Source organism: Giraffa tippelskirchi, chromosome 4 (genome assembly GCF_054371585.1).
Source record: "Giraffa tippelskirchi isolate mGirTip1 chromosome 4, T2T-mGirTip1v1.2.pri, whole genome shotgun sequence".
Classification (NCBI taxonomy): Eukaryota; Metazoa; Chordata; class Mammalia; order Artiodactyla; family Giraffidae; genus Giraffa; species Giraffa tippelskirchi.
The window spans coordinates 195,008,916-195,035,077 of record NC_137278.1 but is presented as its reverse complement, the minus strand read 5'-3'; the positions used below and the strand labels follow the sequence as shown (position 1 = coordinate 195,035,077).

General features: G+C 43.5%; 1 protein-coding gene across 9 annotated transcripts in view; it reads right to left on the bottom strand.

Annotated features, from left to right (window-relative positions):
- MFAP5 (microfibril associated protein 5) overlaps positions 1-26,162 on the bottom strand; it is a 39,701-nt gene that overhangs the window by 5,201 nt on the left and 8,338 nt on the right. For 2 of the 9 annotated variants that reach the window (XM_081587916.1, XM_081587917.1), the window contains exons 2-10: positions 14,999-15,125; positions 10,636-10,895; positions 7,079-7,218; positions 6,793-6,926; positions 6,235-6,294; positions 4,673-4,708; positions 1,680-1,724; positions 1,170-1,202; positions 759-794 (exon numbers count right to left, since the gene is read on the bottom strand). In XM_081587916.1, the coding sequence (XP_081444042.1) occupies positions 759-794; positions 1,170-1,202; positions 1,680-1,724; positions 4,673-4,708; positions 6,235-6,294; positions 6,793-6,926; positions 7,079-7,179 (445 nt within the window). In that variant the 5' untranslated portion in view covers positions 7,180-7,218; positions 10,636-10,895; positions 14,999-15,125. Of the gene's footprint in view, positions 1-758; positions 795-1,169; positions 1,203-1,679; positions 1,725-4,672; positions 4,709-6,234; positions 6,449-6,792; positions 7,008-7,078; positions 7,219-10,635; positions 10,896-14,998; positions 15,126-23,793; positions 23,911-26,162 lie in introns of all 9 variants that reach the window. The other 7 variants (XM_081587918.1, XM_081587921.1, XM_081587919.1 and 4 more) reach the window with 6 other exon arrangements.

Below are 26,162 nucleotides of genomic sequence, written 5' to 3'. Positions count from 1 at the left end.
TTTACCTGAAAGCTCTTTGCCTTTCCATTCATTTGATTCACTTCTACTTGTCTTCCAGGAATCAGCCTAGTCAATGTGCCCTTCAGAAAAGCCTTTCCTAACTCTCAACACTGAATATAGTCAAGGACTCTGAGATTTCACAGCTTCTTTTGCTTGATTATATATTTTTGGTGAAACTGAGTAAAATTATCCACTCCTTTATCTATCTCAGACTTCCCTTGTGGCTCAGCCAGTAAGGAGTCTGCCTGCAATGCAGGAGACCCGGGTTCGATCCCTGGGTTGGGAAGATCCCCTGGAGAAGGAAATGGCAACCCACTCCAGTACTCTTGCCTGGAAAATCCCATGGACAGAGGAGCCTGACAGGCTACAGTCCACGGAATCGCAGAGTCGGACATGACTGAGCGACTTCACTTCACTTCACTTCACTTCACTTCACTGTATTAGATAAAGTTTAGAAGAAAATAAGTTTTGTTCACTTTTACCTTTACCCATTTGATCTTGGAAACTTGAAGAGAAAAATCAAACCTTGGCAGTTTGTGTATCAAACCACAGTTCTTGCTTGTTAGGGGATCAAACATGTCATTAATTTAAATTAAACTGTTACATGTCATTAATTTCAATTAAACTGTTGGACAAATGTGCTGCATAACATGTAGTCCTATTTAGGGTTCTTCACCAGCTGTACTGTCTTCCATCATGGGTGTTGCAGGAAGCCCAGAACAGTCCCCGTGGCCCTGAGGTCCCAGATCTGAACTCACCCAGGTCATCAGTGGAAGGCTTGATATCAGCCAGAACTGAAAAGGCACAAAACAGTGATGTGAGAAGGTCTCCGGATTGACAAAGGGGAAGGCAGTGTGCAGGAAGGAGAATGTGGGTAACAGGAAAAAGCTGAGGCAATGGCTGGATTTTTGTATTGTGTCCAGGGGAAGAGAGATCATTGAAAATAATTTTTTTGAGTATTATTTGGCCTGTTGACATTGAAAGTCTTTATGTAAGTTTTTTAAAGCTATGAATCCACTTTGCTTCCTCTTTTTTAGAGGGCTAGGGACCATCTTTTCTTTCATCCCCTTCCCAGTGATAAAAATTACAAGATTGATTCAAGAGCTAGAATAAATACTGTGACTATTAGAATGAAATGTGCTATTTTTAAGAGCTGGAGTGAAACCTACCTGTTTCATCTGTAGAGGGATCATTCACCAGATCTGCAAAGATATGACAGACACAGGGAATGAAAAATGCAAGCAGGAAAAGCAGCAAAGGGAAAAGCAGGTGAGGCATGATGATCTAAAAGGAGGCAAGATTGACGCGAAAGAATGCGGACTCTTGGGGGGAAATATAAGGGACTATCACACAAGGAAAAGGAAGCGGTAGAAAGATTGGGCATGTTTATAGCCTTGGTGGCATCTAAGATAGACAACAGGGCTCTGAATCCATCTCTCTCTTTTTAAATAATATTTATTTATTTGGCTGTGCCAGGTCTTAGTTGCTGCATGAGGGACCTAGTTCTCTGAGAAGGGATGGGATTTGGGCACCCTGCATTGGGAGCATGGAATCTTAGCCACTGGACCACCAGGGACGTCTCTGAAACTCTTTTCTAGTCTTCCTCTTACTTTATACAGACATCATCCTGAATCCTTCTATCCACAAGGTGAGAGCAAGGAAATAAAAGAATATCTTACTAGGATCTTCTGTGAATGTTTCCGAAGTCACTGTGGTCACATCATCTGTATAAAAACAATCAGAAAACACTTTCTGAGCATTCTCTGCCCCCCACCCCCCACCCCTGCACTCCCAGGAAGTGAAATTGTCAAGCACAGAAGCCATCATGTAGTAAGATCCTAAAAGGATTTTTCTTTGTTTCCCAATCAAAGTCCTTTCCCCTGTAACCCAAACAAATGTCACACTTTTCCTACTTCCATGAATATACTCATACGATCCTAACCCTAGACTGTCCCTTTCCCATTGTCCTTATTTAGAGGAATGAATGAACAACATGGCCATCAGATAGTCTACTGATTAAACTCTGATTCAGCGTTGGACTGCAAGAACGACTTCTTCATCCTAAAAGATAATAACCGATACAGCTAGTTAGGGATTACTATGGGCTTGCTTTACAGATGGTAAAACTGAGCATCAGCAGAATAAATAACTCATCCAAGATCATAGAGCTTGTTGATAGTTATCCTGGGTTGATGACCTCTTTGTGATACTTATTTAAATGAAAATTGTCTTTCTCAAAAAGACTGTGATTTTTTTTTTTAATCTTTTGACTGTGCTACTGGGCATGTGGGATCTTAGTTCCCCGACAAGGGATTGAACTGACACCCCCAGAAATGGAAGTGCAGGATCCTAACCACTGGATTATCAGGGAAGTCCCCAGAGTGTGCGTTTTGACATTCATGATTTTGATATTTTTGGATATTAGCCTGATGATACTTTCTACACAATGTTCACAAGAGGTTACACTGGTTGTTTGCTGATCCTCACAGTGGCAAGTGAGGTAGAAAGAGAGGAGAGGAGAGGCGATGCTTTGCTATTGATCCTTGGAAAGTAAAGACAAAAGGAGAAGTAAAAAATGGTCCAGGTCTTAAGATGGAAGCTATTTGGATAAACTAAGAAAACTTCATCTGAAACTGTACATAACAGCCACACCTGAAACAAATAGTCTCTGCTTTAACAAGCAACATAAAAAAGCAGTGTGAAGAACTAGACGTATAACAAACATCCCATATGTAATGAATTTTCACTGTAAAAGGCTTATAGTCATTATCGGTTTTACCCACTAGAGGTCAGCAAATCCACATAATACTTCACCTTGAGGTCAGCATGCAAGTGTCCGATTTACAATCTGGTGAGAATAGCATTTTTATAAAGCATATCAGAGTTACTGATCCTTGTACTAGAAGCAAAACACAAAACATTTTAAAGGAATTTCCCCTGCTTATTCCTCACCTTATCTTTAAGAAAAAAAATTCCAGATAGAAAGGCTTCAGATGGGACAGGAAACTTTTACATCTTTTTAACAATTTTTAACATGAGCTTTCTTCTTTCAGAGCAGATTTTGATAAAAGGAATTCAAGTCTGCTCCAGTCCCACAGGATAAATGAAAAACCACTGACCCGATTCATTCCAGAGGCTGTAAGAAGGGAGTGGATTTTCTCCGGGGTGTAGCCAATTCCTGTCCTGTTTCCATTTCTCTCCAACTACATTCCAGTCCAACCACTCACAGAAATAGAGGAAGAAGGAGGTGAACAAAGGGTTTGAGAATATCCTAGCTGTGTTCTTAGAATTTCAGGCAGAGTACTAGTTTTCTGTATATCCCTCAGTTTACCCACCTTTTCCATGAGCTACCTCCATAAAAGCTTTATTAAGGACTTGTGAATGTTTTCTGAGAAGGAATCTTGTGGAGACATTTTCATCAGCTCTTAACAATATTTCTGCTCAAAAAGCATCACAAAGTCATAAAACAGGACTGGACCTTAACCAGTCCAAAGAAAGGAATTTGGATTTTTAGTTGTGCTGGTGCTGGGACTTCCCAGGTGGCTCTAGTGACAAAGAATCTGCCTGAAATGCAGGAAACATGGGTTCAATCCCTGGGTTGGGAAGATCCCTTGGAAGAGGGAATGGATGCCCACTCCAGTATTCTTGCCTGGGAAATCCAATGGACAGAGGAGCCTGGCGGGCTACGGTCCATAACGTCACACAGAGTCAGACACGACTGAGCATCTGAGCACAGCACAGCACAGGGCTGAAATAAAATCTGGGTTCAAAAAACATAAGGATTCAGACCAAATGTTTTTCTGTATTTTTATTTCTTCTACCAAGATGCACAGTAAGAAATTATATTGTGAGCCAGTATACGCATATAAAACTGAAACAAAAGTAAAGATAATACTTTACTTCTGTAATCTACTTGCAGTGTACTCTATTTTTATTTATCTTCTAAGAAATATTTATTTTGGCTGTGCATGGTCTTAGTTGCGGCTCTTGGCATCTTTAGTTGTGGCATGGGGGTTTTGGTTTCCTGACCAAGGATCGAACCTGGGCCCCCCTGCATTGGAACCATGGAGTCTTAGCCACAGGACCACCAGGGAAGTCCCCAGTGTATATTTTTATTTTAGTCTATCTTAACTCATTAAAAGCACCAGTTGTGACCTACTCATTAGATCTTTTGACTCATTAGAGGGTTATATACTATAGTGCTCTCAAGGGTTGGGAAAAGCAAGAGAAATTACAATTATGTTGGTGCCTAGAGGCAACTGCAGATGTTGAATCGAGCTGAAGGAAGTGGACCTTTGGAAGCCGAAACTTCTGGATTCTGTCTCATTGAGCCACAATTTCTCTACAGGACTGGGAAGACTTCTTTTTCTGTCTGCATTTTAGTTTCTCCACTCTTAAATGGATAGGAAAATTCTTTCTGTTAGGAATAGTGGGTGTTATCTGAGGGTGTGGAAATGAGATGGACATAGAGAAGATTTGAGTGAAGTTATTTCAGTAGTGAACAAGAAAGTTTTATGAATGGAATGACAGGATTGTTGAATTCAATTCTATTATTTCACACACCTTGGCAGTGCATCTCTGAATGGTAGGACAAATTCTTGGACCTCTGACCATTTGGCTACATTGTCCTGATAAGAACCCCAACAGAGCCAACATCCATGGGATCACCTACCTCCTCGCTGTCCGCTGACCCCTAGGGGTGTCCGGCCTGCACAAAGGAAAGAGAAGTATGTGAATGCGTCCAGCTCTATACCCCATAAAGCTTTTCTGAGATGAACCAGAAAATGATGGGAATATTGCTGTACTTTGTCTTCCTGTGTTTTATTTCTGCTACAGCTCCACATAGAAACAGGCAGACTGTTAGCGCTACACACAGACATGGAAACACTCAAAGACAGGAGACGGCTGAGCGCAAAGGGGAGCTCTGCTGGGCCCTGACTCAGGAGGCTGCTTGCTCTCGGTCCATCCAGAAAGGGTGGGATCCTGATCCACCCACAAGGCAGCAGCCCTTCCTGATGGCCCGTCCTTCTGTCCCCACAGCCAGCCCCTCCAGCTACACTACTGAAAAAGGCCTAAAATAATTATCTCATAGTCTGTGTTTGGCAGAATAAGAAAGAAAAAAAAAAAAGAGTAGGTTTTTTTTTTTTTTTGAAAATCCAAGGTTCACTTTCTGTGGCCAGTTGTCTAGTTCAATTCTGTACAATCTATGAAGATCATTTTCCTTCTGTCTATAGAGGTGGCAACATTTTCTCTGTGCACGTGAATCTGCTTGTGTGAATCTGGTGCTTGTGTTTGTTAGGTTAATATATCCCCACTGTTTTCCTTCACAGTTTAAGACGTGGTGTGTGCTCAGTTACCCAGTCCAACTCTTTGCGACCCCATGGACTGTAGCCCGGCAGGCTCCTCTGTCCATGGGATTCTCCAGGCAAGAATAGTGGAGTGGGTTGCCATGCCCTCCTCCAGGGGATCTTCCCGACCCAGGGATTGGATCTTCATCTCCTATGGCTCCTGCATTTCAGGGCAGGCCGATTCTTTACCGCTGAGCCACCAGGAAAGCCCCTTCTTCATGGTTTAAACTTAAGTTTCTTGTGAGGTGGTCCTTATGTCTGTATACACAATTATATATATCAGCTTCTCCTTTTGGTTTCTTTTTTTCAGAGGGTGAGTGGGGGTGGGACTGGGATCTTAGTTCCCTGACCAGGGATTGAACCTGGGCCATGGCAGTGAAAGCACTGTGTCCCAACCAGTGGGCCACCAGGGAATTTCCTCCTTTGGTATTTATTTCCCTGTTTGTATATTTATGAGAGTGGCCCTCTTGGTTAATATGCATTTGTGTGTATCTTAGTTTTGCTTTAATTTCATAACTCTCAAGCTGCCTTCCCCCAGATCTGAGGTCGTCTCTAATCATATCCCTCTAATCACAAAGTCTGTTCTTTTCTTCTCTCTCTCTCTCATTTTCTGGTCATGCTGCAAGCCTTACAAGACCTTAGTTCCCCAGCCAGGAATTGAACCTAGGCCCTTGGCAGTGAGAGCGCAGTGTCCTAACCAGGGGACTGCCAAGGAACTCCTCGTGTTCTTTTACTTCTCTTCAATGGGCAATTCTAGAATTAAATAGCAAGCATCTCTCCTCCCATTCCCCTTCAGCCTCCTTCCATCCTCCCTCTAACATACACCTCCACCCACCTCTGAGGAGCTGACGTTTTAGGGAGAAAAGAAAAAAAGGTAGGGACTCACCAGAGGACATGATGAGGGCCGTGAGAAGCAGGAGCACTTTGGGTCCGAAGAACACCATGTCTGACAGGTGAGTGGGGAGAGTGGAGACTGTGATCAGCACTTCATTCCAGGCAAGCATATCTGTAGGATGCCTTGCTTCCCAAGGTCTTTACCGGTCCCCCATAAGTCTCAGACCCTTCCTCTCTTTTCTTCCAACGCTTCTTCAAACTCTCTCCTGTGATCATTTGCCATCATTCTCACTCCTTCTTTCCCAGCAAGTCAGGAAATTTTATACTCTACATTGTTCATGATGGGCCCCCCATCCACCCCATGGCCTCTTTAAACGCTAGTATCTAAACTTTTGTTTTGATATCTGTGGCTTTTTTTTTTTTTAAATAATATCTGCTCATCTTAGTGTCTCCTCATTTGAATTCCATAGATAATTGAGATGTCTGTTCAATTCTAAATCAATGACATTCTCCATTGCCTGCTTCCAGCCCTTTCACACGCAAACACACACACACAAACACACACCCTCCCTCTGTCTATTTAGGGTTTTAGACAATCCAAGCCACTCACTGTTGATGGTTCTCTGCTCTTTCCACCGAGTCTTTTGGTTGTTGAATGTGTCTCTCTCCTTCTCTGTTCCACTTTGGCTGGGGAGTAAGATGAACAGGGCCACTCCCTGGAAAGGACTTCGAATTTGGCCTTCTCTGAAACAATGAGATGAGGGAGAGCAAGGAAGAGAGAGAGAGAGGGAGAGAGGGAGGGAGGGAGGGAGGGAGAAAGCCAGGCTAGAGGAGTCTGATTTAGTGCTACTATGATGCTGGGAGGAGAAGGGCGATGGGGCTTTGCAGTCACTCACACCCTCGTTCCAAAGGTTATGATCACACTGATGAGAGATGGTGCTGCTCCCTTGACGGGTTGGCTCAAGCTCATATATGCCTTTCTTCCATGAACCACCATCTGGCCCCAGTCTCACTTTGTCTTTGGGTTACTTTTTACCTAAAGAGAAAAAAAAAAACCCCGAGGAATCCGTTTCTGTGTCTCTGGCTGTCTTTCATATTTGAATCATTCTTCCAACCCCCTTTCTCAATTTTGTCTTTTTAGAATTCTACTCTCCCAAATTTCTTTGTTTCTTTGTGTCTCTCTTTTTTCTTTTCCTCTTTTCTTGACCCACACATTTAGCCTCCCCCTGGCCACCCCCATAATCTCATTTATTGCCACATCCAAGCAAACACAGATACCACACGAGTTTTGTCCAGGAGAAGGGCTGGCTGTCTTAAGGTTAGGGAAAGTTAAGGAATACAGGAGCCTCATCCTTTTGTACTGTGGAGGAGCTCCATGAGAGAAGATGCCAGCCTTAGGCTGTCTTTTGGTTTTGTTTAAGCTTATGTTAAGAATCTTGGTTTCTGGACTGTTGAGGACAAAAACGCCATCAGAAGGCCAATGAAAATTGGGAGCCAAGTTCATTCTGCTTGCCTTATTTCCCATCATATCACGTAATATGTATATAACACTTTCTCCGATCCAGGAGCTATAAAAACTTTGTCTTTGCTCTTATTCCTAGAAACCCTCGTGCTTAGACCATTACAACATCTCCACTTCAGCGAGAATAAACTTGAATGACAGAAATGCAAATCTGAAAAATGGCTGAACTTAGGCGCACTAGCAGGGTGTCAAATTCAAGTTATCTGTTAGCTTCCTTAGTCTATATTCCATTCCCGGAACAGCTAAGTTAGAGAAGCATACAGGTAGACCCTGGTGGCTCAGTGGTAAAGAATCTGCCTGCCAATGCAAGAGACTCGGGTTTGATCCCTGGGTTGGGAAGATACCCTGGAGAAGGAAACGACAACCCACTCCAGTATTCTTGCCTGGAGAATCCCATGGACATAAGATCTTGGTGGGCATCAGTTCCATGGGGTCATAAAGAGTTGGACACGACTGAGCACCTGAGCACCAGCACAGGTAGACAGAGCAGATAATATTAATAGATTAGAGACCAGAAGAAAGAAGAGAATTAATGATGTAAGGGGAGAAGGGAGGAAGGAAGTGGTCATGAGGAAGGAAGAGCTATGGACATAGAAATAAGCAAATAGCACCTCTGGTTTCTCTTTGGGAGCTATACCTGCTCTATCTCTAAACTACGCCGGTTCTGGTCAGTCCCCAGAACAAATCTGTGGACGAAACCCAAGTCTTCCTCACCAGCCTGGTCCAAAACTTGATCTTTTTCCATCTGCTCCATAATGAGAGTGCAGAGGCTGCAAGACAGATGTCTGGGGAGAGCCAGAGCAAGGAAAGACAGGGTGGTGGGTGTGGGGAAGGAACGAAAGCAGACGCAGAGCAGAACTCAGGCAGGACACACAATAGAGGGCCTAGAGCCACACTCATGTTTTCCGTGAAGCACAGACAGATGGAGTAACTGAACTCAGGCCAGTCGTTTGGCAGGGCCGGCAATGACCTCAACTTGCTGGCCCAGCCAGAGACTGTAAGACTGTATCTCCGGAAAGCCTCCCCAGGCAGTAGGAGGGGGCGCTCTCCTGGGGTCCCGGGGGGTGGGGAGTCTGAAGTTAGAGGAGAGAAAACAGGGACAGAATGTTCAGAGCAAGCAGAAGGAGAAATCAGGCAGTGAGTGGGACCTCAGAAGGAAGGGAGGGGGAAGCTAGAAAGAAGGCAGGAACTAGTGAAAGCAGAAACCACCCTGTATTCTTGCTGGTCCTTCAAGGATGTGGTTTATTTGCAAGTACTTGGGTTGATTTCTTATTCATGGCAGCCCTGGTGGCCCCTTTGAGCACAGGTCCCCATCTGTTTTCAGAGTCTCCACGTGGAACTTAGAGAGCTTCAGATTTACTTTTCTCCGGTGGTTATCATTACAATTACATCAAGTCAAAGTCAGCACCCATGGCCCAGGAATGAGCAATTGCCATCCAGAGACGGGAGCTGAGACTCTCCCCAGGGAAGACCTCCCCGGACCGCAGTCCGTATACTCATCCAACACAGGCTGGAGCTGCTGCAGGTCCAGGACACAGGAAAGGCCTCCGAGGAACTGACTGGCAGGTGCAGAAGCAACTTAAGGCAAGCATTCTCATGTCTGAGAGAGCCAGGAAAACACTAGTTTTCAACGGAGGTCTCCAATCGGTAGATGATGGGTAAAATGCAAAGATAGAGAAGGGAGGCAGAGATGCAAGACAGCGTGCTGGTTTATTCATCTGTTTACTGGCCTGTGAAGAATACACCCATTACTTGAAGGCCTCTGGGCAAATGTACAGAAACGTTATTACTGCAGTATGATCCAACTAAATTAAATCCAGGGCCTAAACACTCACACAGATCCCATAAAAGGGAGGAGAGGAAAGGAGGAGGGTTATATGAGGTGGGGATGGGGGGGTGTGTGTGCTGTGTGTAGCAGAATGAAGCAATAAAGCCGTAACAGCCAAACCTAAGAAATGGACTCAGCGGAGGCCTTCAGAGCCAATAAACGTATGTCCTCTGAGACCCTGGGCTAGGGAGAGCCTCCCTCATCTTAGTAACCATGCGCCACTCTAATACTCTGCTCTTAACACCTCCCTGCCTTGCACTTTCTGTTCCTTCCTTTCTGAAATATCCTTTTCCCAACTCCAGTAAATACCTGTGAAAGTGTTAGTGTTAGTCACTCAACTGTGTCCTACTCTTTGCAACCCCATGGACTGCCAGGCACCTCTGTCCATGGAATTCTCCAGACAAGAATACTGGAGTGGGTTGCCATTTCCTTTTCCAGGGGACCTTCCCGACCTAGGGATCAACCCTGGGTCTCCTGCATTGCAGGCAGATTCTTTACCGTCTGAGCCACCAGGGAAACACAAAAATAAATGCCTATACGCACATCAAAACCCAGCCCCAAGGCTGCTCTTCCCAGAAATCTTTCCCTGGTCCCTTCTGCTTCTGAGGATTTAACCACGGACTTCCCTGGCAGTCCAGTGGTTAAGACTTCACCTTCCAATGCAGGGGACGTGGGTTCAATCCCTCGTCTGGGAGCTAAGATCCCACATGTCTTGAGGCCAAAAAACCAAAACATAAACCAGAAGCAATATTGTACCAAATTCAATAAAGACTTTTAAAAATGGTCCACATAAAAGAAAATTATAAAAAAAGGTCAATTATTCCCTCTACTGAGCTACCTCTCCATTTTATTTTTATCATTGTGGCATCAGCTTTATTATATTCTGTTGCGTGTCTGTCTTCTTGGTTACACTGAGAGGTCCTTATTCTGCTCTGGCTGACATAATGATTAGCATAGAGAACTCAAAATTTGTTCATTCGAGTTGAGATGAAGACTTGGAAATATTTTGAGATATAAACATTCAAAAACTGAGTTAAATGCAAAAAAAAAGTTGAGGGGAAAGTTCTAGAGAAGAAAGTAGTTTGAGAGGATACATAACTAACCAGTGTTTTGATCCAAAGGAAGCAGAATAGAGCTGGAAGAAACAGGTACAGAAATCAGGCAACGGTTATTCCAGAAATAAAGGAATTTTGGCAGAAGGGCTGTAAAATCATTGCATGTGAAACATATGTAACTTTCATCAACAATAACGAGTGCTTCTGTCACATCGTTTTCAGATGGTGTGGTGGCCTTGCACTGTTCCTCTCGACCGATCGTGCAAACATAAAATACTTGATTCAGGTTCAGAACTCTGTTAGGTTTCCTGAAATGGAGCCCACAACAAATAAATGTGAATAACTGATAAAACTGGCAGTAGACACACAAAATAAGACAAATACCTGTTCACTGATAGGAAATCTCTATCTTCTCAGTCTACTCATCAGGAAAGAAATGAAAACAAAGTCTGAAATTCAAAAATATGAAAGACATCCAGGAAAATTCAATGTATAATTTTTTTTTTACGCAGTGCTCTTATTTATTTTATTTTCTGGTCTTTGTTGCTGCACACAGGCTTTCTCTAGTTGCAGCGAGCTGGGCTACTCTCTAGTTGTGGTGTGTGGGCTTCTCATTTCGGTGGCTTCTCTTGTTGCAGAGCATGGGCTCTAGGCGAGGGCTCAGTAGTTATGGAGCAGCCACCTAGTTGTCCCATGGCACTGTGGAATCTTCCCGGACCAGGGATCAAACCTGTGTGCCCTGCATTGGCGGGCGGATTCTTTTTTTTATTGGAGGCTAATTGGTTTACAATATGGCAGGCGGATTCTTACCCACTGGACCACCAGGGAACTCTCATGTATATAATTATTCTCAAATAGCAACAGCTAGTAAAATCAGTGGACATGCACATTTATATGACAGATATGTTTGCATTTTAATAGTCGGTATGAGCCAGGACACCTATAGGATGGCCCTTGGTGATCCCCATGTTCTATTCTTCACCCCTACGTATACTACTAGCAAATAAGATAACAGCAGAGGCAATGGGCTATATCTTCCCAGAAGAGATTACGAGACTCCAGCTTCTAGGGCTGGTGCTCTCTTGATCTCTTGCTTGTTTTCCCTGAGCAAAGCCGGCTGCTGCTGTGAGTCACTCTATAGAGAAGCTCATGGCCAACAGTTGTGTGAATGAACTTGGAAATGGATTTTCTCTCAGTTGGCCTGGAAGACTGCAGCCCCAGCCAACACCTTGACTATAGCCTAGTGAGCTGCCCTCAGCCAGAGGTACACAGTAATGCTGTTCTTGGCTTCCTAACCAACAGAAACTTTGGGAAAATAAATGCTTTAAACTGATAAGTAGATAAGAATGCGTCATATAACGATTGTATCTCCAACTAAATAGTATATAATAAAATCACATTAATACAATTACACTATTATGAAATACTAAATTAGCTAGTATAATACATATTTTCAGTTTCTCAGTTGAGTCTGACTCTTTGCGACCTCCTGGACTGTAGCCCATGAGGCTCCTCTGTCTATGGACTAATACCAGAGTGGGTTGCCATGTCCCTCTCCAGTGGATCTTTCCGACCCAGGGATTGAACCTGCATCTCCTGCATTGGCAGGCAGATTCTTTACCACTGCACCACCTGGGAAGCCCTAGCTAATATAATATGTTGGCTGTTAATATACACTAGTTTAATACACTAGTGTTAATATACACTAATGTTCATGGAGCACTTACCATATGCTAGGCACTGTGTTAAAAAGTGTGATTGGGCTACATAAATTAAATACATCCTTTTGAAATTAGAACATTCATAGGAAAGCATAGAGAAAAGGAAGGAGAGAGATGAAAAGGAAGAAGAGATAAGGGAGAAGGGAAAAAAGAGGGTGGGAGAAAGAAAGCACACAGAAACCATAGAATCACCTTTAATATTCACTTTGTATCAAGATTTACTAGGGACTTCCCTGGTGGTCCAGTGGTTAAGACTGCTTCTAAAGCAGGGGATGCAGGTTTGACCCCTGGTCAGGGAACTAAGATCGCACAATCCTTGTGGCCCATAAAATTAAAATTAAAGTTAAAAAATTTAAGAAGACTTTCTATAATTTAGTACTACAACTTACTTGAAATGTAGAAAATCTTATGAGCTTCCATAGAAAAGAATTAAACAACTAAAACATCCAGTTTGTAGTAAAGAACCAAAGGAATCTATTACTCTGCCTGGAGCAGAAATCTTGAGAGAGGAATTTAACAGTTTTTTAATTTATACTATTTTGAAGATTTTGGTAGCTTCATATTTATCACTTCCACAAAAATTAGGACAGAATAAAAATGAACTTCTTTTGGAGGTTAGTTTAAATGATATCTTGAGGATTTCCTGAATATAAGGCCATGAATAATTAAAATTCATTAAATCAGTCAACAGACTTTCTATACTCCAGCCATTCTGTTAATATGCAGTTGGAATAGAAGAGAAATAAAACAGATATTGTTTTGCTTTTATGTTGCTCACAACATTTTCTAAGGAAAGTTCTGGAAATCCTTTCTTTGGAGATAGTGGAGTGATTTGATGTTGATGTATTTCTAGAAACAGAAAGATGGATTGAATGATCAGTAAAAGTTAGACTTGAATCTTGTGACAGGAAAAGGAATTTGCTTGTTTTGGGTTTTTTTTTTAATTAATATAAAAAAAATTAATTTTATTTCTTCATGGCTGTGCTTAGTCTTTGCTGCACGGGCTTTCTCTAGTTCTTGTGAGCGGAGGCTACTCTTTAGCTCAGTCTGCAGGTTTGTCATTGCTGTGGCTTCTCTTGGTGTGGAGCACAGGCTCTAGGCATTCAGACTTCCAACAGTTGCAGCTCCTGTGCTCTTTGAGCACAGGCTCAACAGTTGTGGCGCACGGGCTTAGTTGCTCCGAGGCATATGAGATCCTCCCAGTTCAGGGATCGAACCCACGTCTCCTCCATTGGTAGGCGGATTCTTTACCACTGAGCCACCAGGGAAGTCCTGGAATTTGCGTGTTATTGGGTTCACCTGCACCCCTTGCACTTTCTGGTATAAGTGAAGGAAGTCTTCAGAGCTGTCCTGAGACGGGCTTCTGGGTTGGGCAGAAGTACAAGACGATCTTTCTTATCTTGAGCTTTGATCATCTTTCCACTGGAAGATCCTTCTCTCTAGTTCCCTTAGTAGTGATCTTTAACAAACCACACGGAAACTTAGGGTTTTGAAAGAAAAACAGTTTATTATTTTCCATGATTTTGTACATTGATCAGGCACTAAGTCTGCTTGACATGGTGTTGGCTGAAAAATCCCAGATGGTCTCACTCATGGCTCTCTGGTGCTGGCTGCCCATGGAAACGAGCCTCTGATGGGGCTGCTGGCAAAAGCCTCGGTTCTCATCTATGTCGTATCTACAGCTGACTCACTTGGGCTTCAGATAGCATGGCCCTGATGGAGAGAAGAAACATCCCAAGAGGCAAAGGAAGAAGGTGTAGATCTCTTAGGATCTCCCTAACTTTGTTTTCAGTTTTTTGGCCATGCTGCTGGTCATGAGAGGGCTTCCCTCATAGCTCATTTGGTAAAGAGTCTGCCTGCAATGCAGGAGACCTGGGTTCAATTCCTGGATTGGAAAGATCCCCTGGAGAAGGAAATGGCAACCCACTCCAGTATTCTTGCCTGGAGAATTCCATGGACAGAGGAGCCTGGCAGGCTACAGTCTGTGGGGTCGCAAGAGTCGGACACAACTTAACGACTAAACCACCACCTGGGCATGAGGGATCTTAGTTTCCCAACAAGGAATCGAACCCGTGGCCCCTGCAGTAGAAGCATGGATTCTTAACCACTGGGCCACCAGGGGAATCCCAGGACTCAGCCTCACAAGTTCCCCACATCACTCCCACTATATTCTGTCAGTTAAAAGAAGTCTGCAGGGTCTTAGTTCCAAATTAAGGGAAGGAGAAATAGACTTCGATTCTTGATGAGAGGAGTGGTAAAAAAAAAAAAAAAAAAAAATGTGTTACAGGGCTTCCCTAGTGGCTCAGATGGTAAAGAATCCATCTGCAATGCGGGAGACCTGGGTTCAATCCCTGGATGGGGAAAATCCCCTGGAGGAGGGCATGTCAACCCACTCCAACATTCTTGCCTGTTGAATCCTCCTGGACAGAGGAGCCTGGCGAGCTACAGTCCACGGGGTTGCAAAGAGTTGGACAAAACTGAGGAACTAAGCACAGCAGAGCACACATGTGTCACAAGGTTAAATGGAATCTTTAACAGATTAGCTAAGTGCCAAAAAAATTTGTGTTTTGCCCTTTCCCTGAAACCTAATTACCTCTCATCACAATTCTAAGGACCTCTCGTATACTCAATAAGATAGAAAAAGTTCAGTCCTTGGTTTCTGCAGCAACCGACACTCTTCTGCTGCTTACCCTTCATTGCTGGAAGGGTTCAAGTTTCTTCCCCAGCCACCTGTCTCTTGACTCGACTCTACTCCTGTGTCTCTATTCACCGTCTTTTGCTTCTGCTCCCAGATCTATACCTCAGTCTCTTCTACACCTGAAAGTAAAATAGGCATCTCTAGTTGGATGTTTCATTGGCACCTTGAGTCCCTCAGGCTTTATCTTACCGAGAGCAGGATCATTTAAGCATAAAGGGCGGGTGGGGGCGGCAGAGGTAGGGAAGCTAAAGAACAGACTCCTAGCAGGAACCTCCAAGAGACCAGTACCCCTCTTCTGGAGGCCACCTCGCATGCTGAGATGTCACCACTCAGTCTCCAGGAGCACACAGATTCTGCTAGACTCCATACTAGCAAAATGCATCCTCCCTGCCTACCTCTCTCTTCACTTATGTGGCTTTGAATTCAAGTCTTCTTGGTTGCTGGAATGTAAACCACATTAAGAGGGTCTAGGGTATGTAGTTTTTAGTTTTCCACCCTGTAATACAGGAAGGTGCCCAAGAAAGACATGTGAATAAATGTTAAGTTAATTGCCTTATCTTTGCATGTGTAAAATTAAGTCATTCTCTGCATTAGCGCCCCTCTCATTCTAGAACTCTGCCACCGTCACCCAAATGAAGCACGTGAGTCATCCCTGAATTTCTCCCTCACCTTGAATCCCAACACACACACACTCACATACATACACATACATCTGTTTTCTCTTATTTCCATCACCACCCCAGTTCAGTCCGGTCATTACTCTAACAGTCTCAACTCATCTCCCAGTTTCCTCACCTTAATTGGTAATATAGAGCACTATGAGTAATTTTTCGAGCATTACTCAACTTAGGTCATCCTGACTTAAAAACCTTAGAGGCGTCTCATTATCCTTAATGACACAGATAGAACCTCTTAGTTCCACCTCTCATCACCAGTGCTCCAACACACCCACCCCGACCCTTTTGCATATTGCTTTCCGACCAGACTGACTGACTTACAGTTCTGCAAAAGCTCCAAGCTCTCTTATTGCTTCTAAGCCGCTGCACATACTCGGTTCCATTTGCACCACCTCCACCAAAATCCTTAATGTATCAATTTAGCATAACAACCCTTATGTTCCTCTGGCTAATTTCTACTCATCCTTTGCAGCTCAGCTTTGGATTGTTTTCCTGAGTGTCTACACCACAATGTGGGCTTATTGTGGGCAGATGCTTTGCTCACTGTTGCGTGCCCAAAACCAAGCCTGGGACTCCTATTTGTGCCTCAGAATACGGATGCCTACTGTAGGGGAAGAGAAGGCAATGGCAACCCACTCCAGTGTTCTTGCCTGCAGAATCCCAGGGACGCGGAGCCTGGTGGGCTGCCGTCTATGGGGTGGCACAGAGTCAGACATGACTGAAGCGACTTAGCAGCAGCAGGGGAGAAACTGTATTCCTAAGACTGAACACGAGAGGGCGACAAATCACTTCTTCGGATCTGCTCTGACGTTTGGCTGAATTTTCCTACACTTCATTTACTACTCCAACTGACTGTTGACAAAGTTCATGTAGCACAACTCTTGAGCTGTGCCCAACAGGATGAAAGATTCCTAATGACTCAGAACTGTACTTCATTTACATTCTGGCTGCCTTCTCAGTGCCAGGCACTTCACTGCTGCTGCTGCTAAGTCGCTTCAGTTGTGTCCGACTCTGTGCGACCCCATAGACGGCAGCCCACCAGGCTCCGCCGTCCCTGGGATTCTCCAGGCAAGAATACTGGAGTGGGTTGCCATTCCCTTCTCCAGTGCATGAAAGGGAAAAGTGAAAGTGAAGTCACTCAGTCATGTCCGACTCTCAGCGACCCCATGGACTGTAGCCTACCAGACTCCTCCGTCCATGGGATTTTCCATGCAAAAGTACTGGAGTGAGGTGCCATTGCCTTCTCCAACCTACTGGTAATTAAAAAAGGATTCAGTCCCAAGTCCTCCATTCAAAGAATCTAGTGGGAAAGAGAAGCGAACTTAACTTTCTTTATTCCCAGACATAGGAAGACACAACTCATTTTTTTTTTTCCAGTATCATTGGCTTCTTAAAATGGGAGAAAGTTTAACTATTGGCTATAAATAAGACTGAAACTTAGGGACTTCCCTGGTGGCTTCAGTGGTAAAGAATCTGCCTGCCAACGCAGGAGACAGAAGTTCGATTCGTGAACCGGGAAGATCCCACCTGCCACAAAGTAACTAAGCCCTTTCTCCCCAACTACTGAGCCTGTGCACTATAAGAGAAGCCACTGCAATGAGAAGTCCAGACACCACAACTAGAGAAAGCCTGCGTGCAGCAACAAAGACCCAGCGCAGTAAAAACAAAAAAACAAAAATAACCAAAATAAAATTATTTAAAGACAGAGACTTAGACTTTCTTAAGTGACATGTTTGAAAATCATAATCACCACCAATCCAGCTAATTCTACCCCAGGTAATTCTAGGATAGTTGGAGAATTATGCCTCATCTTAAGCCCATTATTCCCCTCTCCCCATTTTGAAAAGACGTGTTTTGTTTTGTTTTGTTTTTTTGTCCAGAGCAGTTTTTATGTTCAGAGCAAAATTGAGTGGCAAGTACAGAAAATTTCCATATACTCCCTGCCCTACATACTCACATCCTTCCCCACTATCATACCAGGGAAGTCCACTGTTACAAGAGTAAATTAGAGTTCACTCTAATTTAGAATGTTGTCCATTCTGTGGGTTTTGACAAATGGGTATTGACATGCATCCACCATTATAGTATCGTACAGAGTAGTTTTATTGCCTTCAAAGTACTCCGTGCTCTGCCTTTTCATGACCCCTTCTCCTCCGAGCCCCGACAACAACTGATCGTTTTGCTGCCTCTTAGTTGTTGTTGTTGTTTTTCTTTTTCCAGAATGCATATAGTTGGAATCATACGGTATGTGGTTTTTTTCAGATTGCCTCTCTTTCTTGATCATAATGCATTTAAGTTCACTCCATGCCTTTTCATGCTTGGTAATTTATTTCTTTTTAGTGTTGAATAACAGTTAAACTGTGCATTCACCTACTTGATTGTTTCTGTTTGGGCAATTATGAAGCTGCAATAAGCATACATGTGCAATTTTTTGCATATGTTTTTCGGGCTGAGTTGCTCCACGGCAGGTGGGATCTTAGTTCCCCAACCAGGGACCGAATCTGAGTTCCCTGGACTGAACCCAAATCCCTGCATTGGAAGGTGGATTCTTAACCACTGGACCACTAGAGAAGTCCTTGTTTATTTTTCTTATTGTTGATTTTCAAGAGTTGTTTGTATATTTTGGATAACTATTCTTTATCTGATATGTATTTTGCAGATATTTTCTGCCAGTCTGTGGCTTGTCTTCTCATACTCTTGAGACCATGTTTTGCTGAGCAGAAATTTGGAATTTTAATGAAGTTTCAGCTTATTAATGACAGTGACTTTGTATCTAAAAAAGTCACCACCATACTCAAGATCATCTAAATCTATGTTATCTTCCAGAAATTTTATAGCTTTTCATTTTATATTAGGTCTATGACACTTTTTGAGCTAAATTTTTTAGAGAAGAGCATAAGGTCTGTGTCTAGATTCTTTTTGTGGGGTGAAGGGCAGGCATGTGGATATCCCGTTGTTCCAGTACCATTTAAAAAAAAAATTTATTCATTTATTTATTTTTGGTTGTGCTGGGTCTTTGCTTTATGAGGGCTTTTTCTCCAGCTGTGGCGAGTGGGGGCTTCTCTCTAGTTGTGGTGCAAGGGCTTCTCATTGTGGTGGCTTCTCTTGCTGCAGAGCATGGGCTTTTGAGCGTGCAGGCTTCAGTAGTGCTTGTGCTCAGTAGTTGTGGCACACGGGCTTAGTTGCCCCACAGCATGTGGAATCTTCCCAGACCAGGGATTGAACCTGTATTCCCTGCATTGGCCGGCAAATTCTTAACCACTGACCACCAGGGAAGTCCCAGGACCATTTCTTAAAAAGACTGTCTTCACTCCATTGTATTGCCTTTTTCCCTTTGTTCTAGATCACCTGATTGTTATTTATGTAGGCCTATTTCTAGACCCTATGATGTATCTTTGATCTGCCTTAATTACTGTAGCTTTATACTGTTTGATGCACAGAAAGCCAAATGCTGAGACACAGAGGTGTGCAGCAGAGAAAGGGTATATTCATGCGGCAGCCAAGCAAGGAGCTCCAAGCTCAAATCCACCTCTCCAAAAGTGAAGAGCTCGGGATGTTTATGAGACAAGGAAGCAGGGTGGCCTAAAGTGGGGCTCCCTACGTGGAAAGAGATGGGAGACAAGGTAAAGGTGAAGTAATCAGTGTTCTGTGCTGGTGTATCTGATTTTCCGGCTTCTCATGGGATGCTTGTTCAGAAAATGGCAGCATCAGCATGATCCCAGGGCGGAGGTTTTGACCCCCTGATGTCAAAGGTTGCCAGGCCCAGTGGTTGGTTTGAGCTGGACAAGACTAGCTCCCAGTTCCTGAAAAACAATTTAAGCAATTGTACTGTAGCATACATACATCAGAGGTGTTATTTATAAGGGCTGTTAAAGAAGTCTTATGATGTTTCATCTAAGCTACATGAAGTTTTGAGTGTATGCAATCTGCAAGAACAATTAAAGCAAGCTTGGTCAATGAAGGCAGGTTATGGGTATCATTTATTAAGCAAGTTATAGTTCAAAGGATCTCAATAGTAAGTCTTGAGGTCAGTTAGTTTCAGTCTTCCATTTTGTTGTCTGTTCTTGGTCTGGATCAGTCTGTGGACATTCAGAAAATAACTTGCTGGAATTTTGATAGGGATCATATTGAGTCTATAGATCAACTGGAAAGAACTAACATCCTGACAATATTGAAGTCTTCCCATCCATTAACATGGGATAGTGACTCATTTAGTTTTTCTTTGATCTCTTTTTTCAGAGTTTTATGGTTTCCTTTGATCATTTTTGTATATATTCTGTCAGGTTTATGCCTGTGTGTTTAGTCATTCAGTCATGTCTGACTCTTTGCAACCTCATGGACTGTAGCCCATCAGGCTCCTCTGTCCGTGGGAATTTTCCAGGCAAGAATACTGGAGTGATTGCCACTTCTTCCTCCAGGGGATCCTCCCCACCAGAATCCTCTTCTCTTGCATCTTTTATTGGGTCTCTGCCCCCCCCCCCCCCAGTACACAGCACATAAAACCCTGGAAATATCAGAAGTGACTTGTCTTTTCTAAGCTAATGACGTGACTGGTGTTGGGGACTCTAGGATCATCATGGGATGAATGTTCATTGCTGGGGTAATTACCCATGTGATTAGAATGTTGGAATTTTCAGCCATCTCCTCATCTCCAAGGAGGCGTGAATTATTGTTGATGGACTATGATTTAATCCTCCCCCATGTAAGGGAGCTCCACAAAAATTACCTGATGGAAGGGGTTTGGAGTGTGTATAGTTTGGGGAATACATCCCAGTGCTGACAGGGTCCAGTGCCCAAGGATGGCATAGGAGCTCTGCATATTCCTCCTTCATACCTTGCCCAACACACCCCGTCCCTTTGGCTGCTCCTGTTTCTAGCCTTTACAATGAATGGGTAATACTGAATAAGTAAAGTACTTTCTTGAGTTCCGTGAGTCATTTAACAAAATTATTGAACTTGAGGAAAAGATTGTGAGAACACTGATTTATAGCCAGGTGTTCAGAAGTACACGAGTTAGGACTTGTAACTGGCAGCGGAAGTGGAAACAGTCTTGTGGCACTAAGCCCTGCACTTGAGAGATCCAACACTAACTCTGGTTACGTAATTTTATAATCTAACAGAATTGTAGGATACCCAGCTAGTGTTTGGAAATTGGCAAGTGTCGGAGAGCCAGACCCACACATTTCTTATGTAGAAAAAAAAAAACTAGTTTCTTGGAGTGACACTTTTGTAGAAAAAAGGCAGAAGCAAAGCAAGAGAAATATTGCTTGGCTATAGCTTAAGGCCTATATGGCTGTTTGTGGTTGGCTTACTCCTTGGAAGAAAAGCTATGACAAACCTAGACAGCGTATTAAAAAGCAAAGACGTCACTTTGCCAACAAAGGTCTGTATAGTCAAAGCTGTGGTTTTTCCAGTAGTCCTGTACAGATGTGAGAGTTGGACCATAAAGAAGGCTGAGTGCTGAAGAACTGATGCCCTTGGACAGCAAGGAGATCAAACCAGTCAATCCTAAAGAAAATCAACCTTGAATATTCATTGGAAGGACTGATGCTGAAGCTGAATTTCCAAAACTTTGGCCACCTGATAGGAAGAGCTGACTCATTGGAACAGACCTCGATGCTGGGAAAGATTGAGGGCAGAAGGAAAAGGGGTGACAGAGGAGGATAAGATGGTTGGATGGCATCAATGACTCAATAGACATAAGTTTGAACGAATTCCAGGAGATGGTGAAGGACAGGGAAGGCTGGTGTGCTGCAGCAGTCCATGGGGTTGCAAAGAGTCTGACACGACTTAGCCATTGAACAGCAACAACCCTTAGGCTTCAATTTCATAACCTTGAGGCATTTACAGGCTTAGATTTTGGTTTGCTTATATACAGCCACCTTGGAATTAGAGCCTCCACAGTCTAATGGCTCCCTGCTTACTTAACTTAATGATTTCTCCCTTCTGATCATCCTCTTGTACATGAGAGATTCATCAAAAATTTGGTATTAGCAGAACTCCTCAGTCACCATCAGAATTAACTTGCTTTTGTCTCATTGTGATACTGATTACCATGTCAGGTTCACAGAAGAATTTGTTTTGGGGGAGTTCCCTGGCAGTCCAGTGGTTAGGACTCTGCGCTCTCACTGCCAAGAACTGGGGTTCAATCCCTGGTTGGGGGAACTAAGATCCCACCAGATGCATGGCCCAGCCAAAAAGGAAAAAAATTTTTTTTTGGTTATTCATCTTGTTTCTGTTCTGCAAGCCCAGTGAGACCATTTGACATGCTGCTAATGGCTATGAATGTGCATTTAAGACCTGTGGGAGAACACAGCACACCAAGGAACCAACCATGGTTATTATTCAGTTCAGTTCAGTCGTTCAGTCATGTCTGACTCTTTCTGACCTGACTCCACTGACTGCAGCACGCCAGGCCTCCCTGTCCATCACCTACTCCCGGAGTTTACTCAAACTCATGTCCATTGAGTCGGTGATGCCATCCAACCATCTCATCCTTTATCGTCCCGTTCGCCTCCCGCCTTCAATCTTTCCCAGGATCAGGGTCTTTTCAAATGAGTCGGTTTTTCACAGACTATAAGGAGGATAATACCAAGAGCGAGAGGTATATTCCTTAATCAGAACTTCCTATGAACCAAACCAGTTGTTGTCAAATAAATCAGGGAATGTACCTGAAGGGTCATTGACCCACCACAGGCAAGTGGCTTATTTATTAATCTTGTGTATTTAGCACAATACCAGTGTGTAGTGGTGTTGATCCAGGTGTGACAGGAGGCATTCTGCCGTGGCACAGTTTCCTCCTTGCTAAGCTGATAAGTAACGTCAAGCAATTCTATTATCCAAGACCATCCTAGCAAGAAAGCGTCAGAACTCTGGTTGTGCAACTATGACCTGAGTTATAGATTTAGGGATAACTGCCAGATTTAAGGGCCTGGCAGGAAGTGACCTTCCTTCTTTACCTGGAAAGGCTGCCAAGAATCCTGTAAACAGGTTAGCAGGCCTGTTTTTCCCAAGGGGCTTTACTGACTCCACAGAGTCGACCTGAGTTTTACTCTGGGCTTTGAATTCCTTCCAGAGCCAAATTTCTATTCTTATAAGGACTTCACTTAGAAGGGCAAGTATAGTTGTTTTTAATCCTCAAAGAATAGGTCTGAATGAAATCAAGAGCCTGATCCACCCACCCAAATACATGAATTAAGATGGAAATCTAGATTCCTGTGTTCTAGATTTAGAGCTGCGGGTCTCTGGAATGTTTTCGTAAATGCTTCCACAATGATCTCAGCATGTTTTTCTTTCCCTTTGCGTACATAGTTTCATTTTAGCTTAGGAGAAAATGCCTTTAAGAAAAAAAGACTTTTAATATCTACTTCCAATTAGGCCAACTTTTGACCACAGGCCTACTTTAAAAAATGTAGATCTTCTCCTCCCCTCCCTCAAATATTTTGTCAGGTTTCAGCTGGGACAAACAGTAAATTTTCCTGGTAGTTTGGAACAATCCCAGGGATCCAAGAGGTGTCTCCAAAGAGGATGCAAAAGATAATACCTTCCTAGATCTGGAGCCACTTCCAAAAATAATCCAGAGAGCCAGCAACTGTCAGTAGGACCCTAGCCACAAATAGCCCACGTTTCTGTCCAGCTATATTTTGGAGCTGAGCTGCCTGCATATGTCCCTAAGAACCAAAAACCTGAATGCCCCAGACAGGCAGAGAAACTTGTTGTTTAGTTGCTAAGTCGTGTCTGATTCTTTTGCGGCATCAAGGACTGTAGCCCACCAGGCTCTTCTGTCCATGGGATTATTCAGGTAAGAATACTGGATTGGGTTGCCATTTCCTCCTCCAGGGGATCTTCCCTACCCAGGGATTGATCCTGCATCTCCTGCATTTTCTGCATTGGCAGGCGAACTCTTGACCACTGAGCCACCTGGGAAGCAGAGAAACTGTAGAGGAGGATAAATAATTTTCCTTCTACTCTTGAGAGAGGCTGGGAATCCTTGTTGTCTAGGGCATCTCTTGACTGGATCTAAGTTAAAAGTTCCCCCACTCTGGCCATTGCAATTCAAGATTATCTTTGGTGAGATTAATATATTTGTTCAGTCTTAAAATTTATTCACCTGCAGGCTCACACGGGACCCAGTTCAGTTTGGGTCAGATCCAATCCCATCTTCAATCCAGTCTGGTTTTAATTTAAGTTGGACCCAGTTTGACTTTGGCTGGTTTCTGGACCCAATCTGCAAAGATGAAACGTTCAGACAGCTCAAGGATCCAAGGAGTTTTCAGCTGCGTCCTCCAGAGAAGCCGTGCGTTAAAGGGGCTAAGTGGGTACTTCTACATGGTTCCTCATTTCTCTAGGAGGCCACTGAGGAGCTCCTTTTGTTCCCTCTGCTGACAACAGAAAGCTAAAAGACCTACTGAGGCATATTAAGAGTATGTGAAAATGTTAGTTGCTCAGTTGTGTCTGACTCTTTGGGACTCCATGGATTGTAGCCCTCCAGGCTCCCCCGTCCACGGAATTCTTCAGGCAACAGTGATGGAGTGGGTCGTCATTCCCTTCTCCAGGGGATCTTCCCAACCGAAGGATCAGACCTCCGTCTCCTGCATTATAGGTGGAGTCTTTACTGTCTGAGCCACCAGGGAAGCCCCAAAACAAAGACGCCAAGGCAAGCTACAGTCATGTGCCATGACTCAGATTTTTAAAATCTGAGTATTTTACGAGTACACATGAACAAAAATCCACTCTAATTGAGCAGCTTCCCACCCATGGGAGTTGGGGAGATTTCTACAGGGAAAAGAGAGAAGCAAGAAAATTATTGGCGGGATGTATTAGGTTGGTCAAAATATTCCGGGTTTTTCTGTAAGACCTTAGTTATATTCTACTTGGTGGCCATTCATTCTAATGGCTCCCTAATTTAATTAACACATGCAGATTTAGGGAGGGCTCCATGAAAGAATTGTGAGGAAGAGTGGTTATCAAGCCTTAGTGCATCAAAATAATCCAATGTACATCACAATGAAGACTCTTGAGCTGCTTCTTTCAGTTCCGTGTGACTGGTGTGGGGATTAGAAACCGCAAATAGGGATAAGAACACCTCCAGGTGTTCTTACTAAAAGCGAGGACTTCAGACTTCATACCAGTATTTCTCAAACTTGAGAGCCTGAATCAGAATCCTCTGAGGGTGTGACTGCCAGAAAAAAATGCAGGATGGTTAAATAAATTTGACCTGCATAACAATTTTAGTATATATCAAAAATTACACTATTTGGGATAGATTATCTGTTAGTTTAACTGAAATTCAAATGTACTTTCTTTCCAAGTATCTTTCAAACGAGTAGTTTGTGTTCCTTGAAGCAGATATTGGTGACTGTTGTCTGTTTTGTCTTTTTCAGAAATTTCAAATGATACAATCTCATCAGGAGATTGTTTTGTCTCTGATTCACCTACTGAATCTTCTGACCTACTTCTAGAATCACCTCAGTTACTTAGTGGGTAACAAAAATCTCAATAAACCTTTATACTTCTTTTTTCTTAGTTTCTCCGTTTATTTTCACACTTCGTTTTGTCTCTCCTCTGCTGTCCCCTCCTAACTGTTTCTCTGCTTTTGTTCAAGTTGTCTTCATGGAAATGTCTCCCGCGGCTTTCTCTCCTTCCTTCCCTTCTCCCTGTCTCTTTTTCCTTCTCCCCAAGCCTCCCACGGCAAAATTAAAATCTGTGCAAACAAGTTAGGACACTAGGGACCAGGCCACAGTATTGTGTTCCAGAAGGTTGTGTTCTGATAGTCCTTTTGCAAGAGTAAGTTCCCAGTCTGGGGAAAAGAGAGCTTCAAGAAACAATCTCTTCGCCCGAGGATCTGTTGGAGGAGTGATGGATGGTACCGCAGTTACTTAACTGCCGGAAAAGGAGGAGAGTCACTGCCAGGCAGCGGGAGGGGCGGAGGTGGCTGGGAGAAAGAGCCAGTCAGGAAGAGCCATGAAAGGGGGCGGGGAATGCGCTGCCTGTGTATGCTGCCTGTGTATGCTGCCTGCAAGACCTTTCTGCAGATACTGTGTCTTTGTGAGCTGACTGCGGAGGCCATGTGCATGCAGAATGCATGTGAATGTATGCGTTGCTTATTTCAGATCGCGGGTCTATGTGAACTGCTGACTGCAAGAAACAGGAATGTACCGTTGAAAGGATTTTGCAGTCAGAGTGCTTGTTTGTGGTTGTGTGGTATGTGTGACTGACTTTTTGCCAAATGCGCTGTTTCAGATTCCAGCTCTCAGAGTGGAGTGGAAGTCTGGCTGACTAAGCCAAGATGCAACAAAGTCAGAAGGAAAAGGGGGGCAACCTGAGGTGGAAATAGAGAAGCTGTTGCAACAAGAGAAAGAAAAAAAAAATTGGAGAAAGGAAAAATGAATGAGAAACAATATAAGCACAAAAAATTCCTTACTTAGAAGGAAGAAATTTGTTAAGGAAGAGAGAAAGAAAAGCAACATTCTTCCAAAT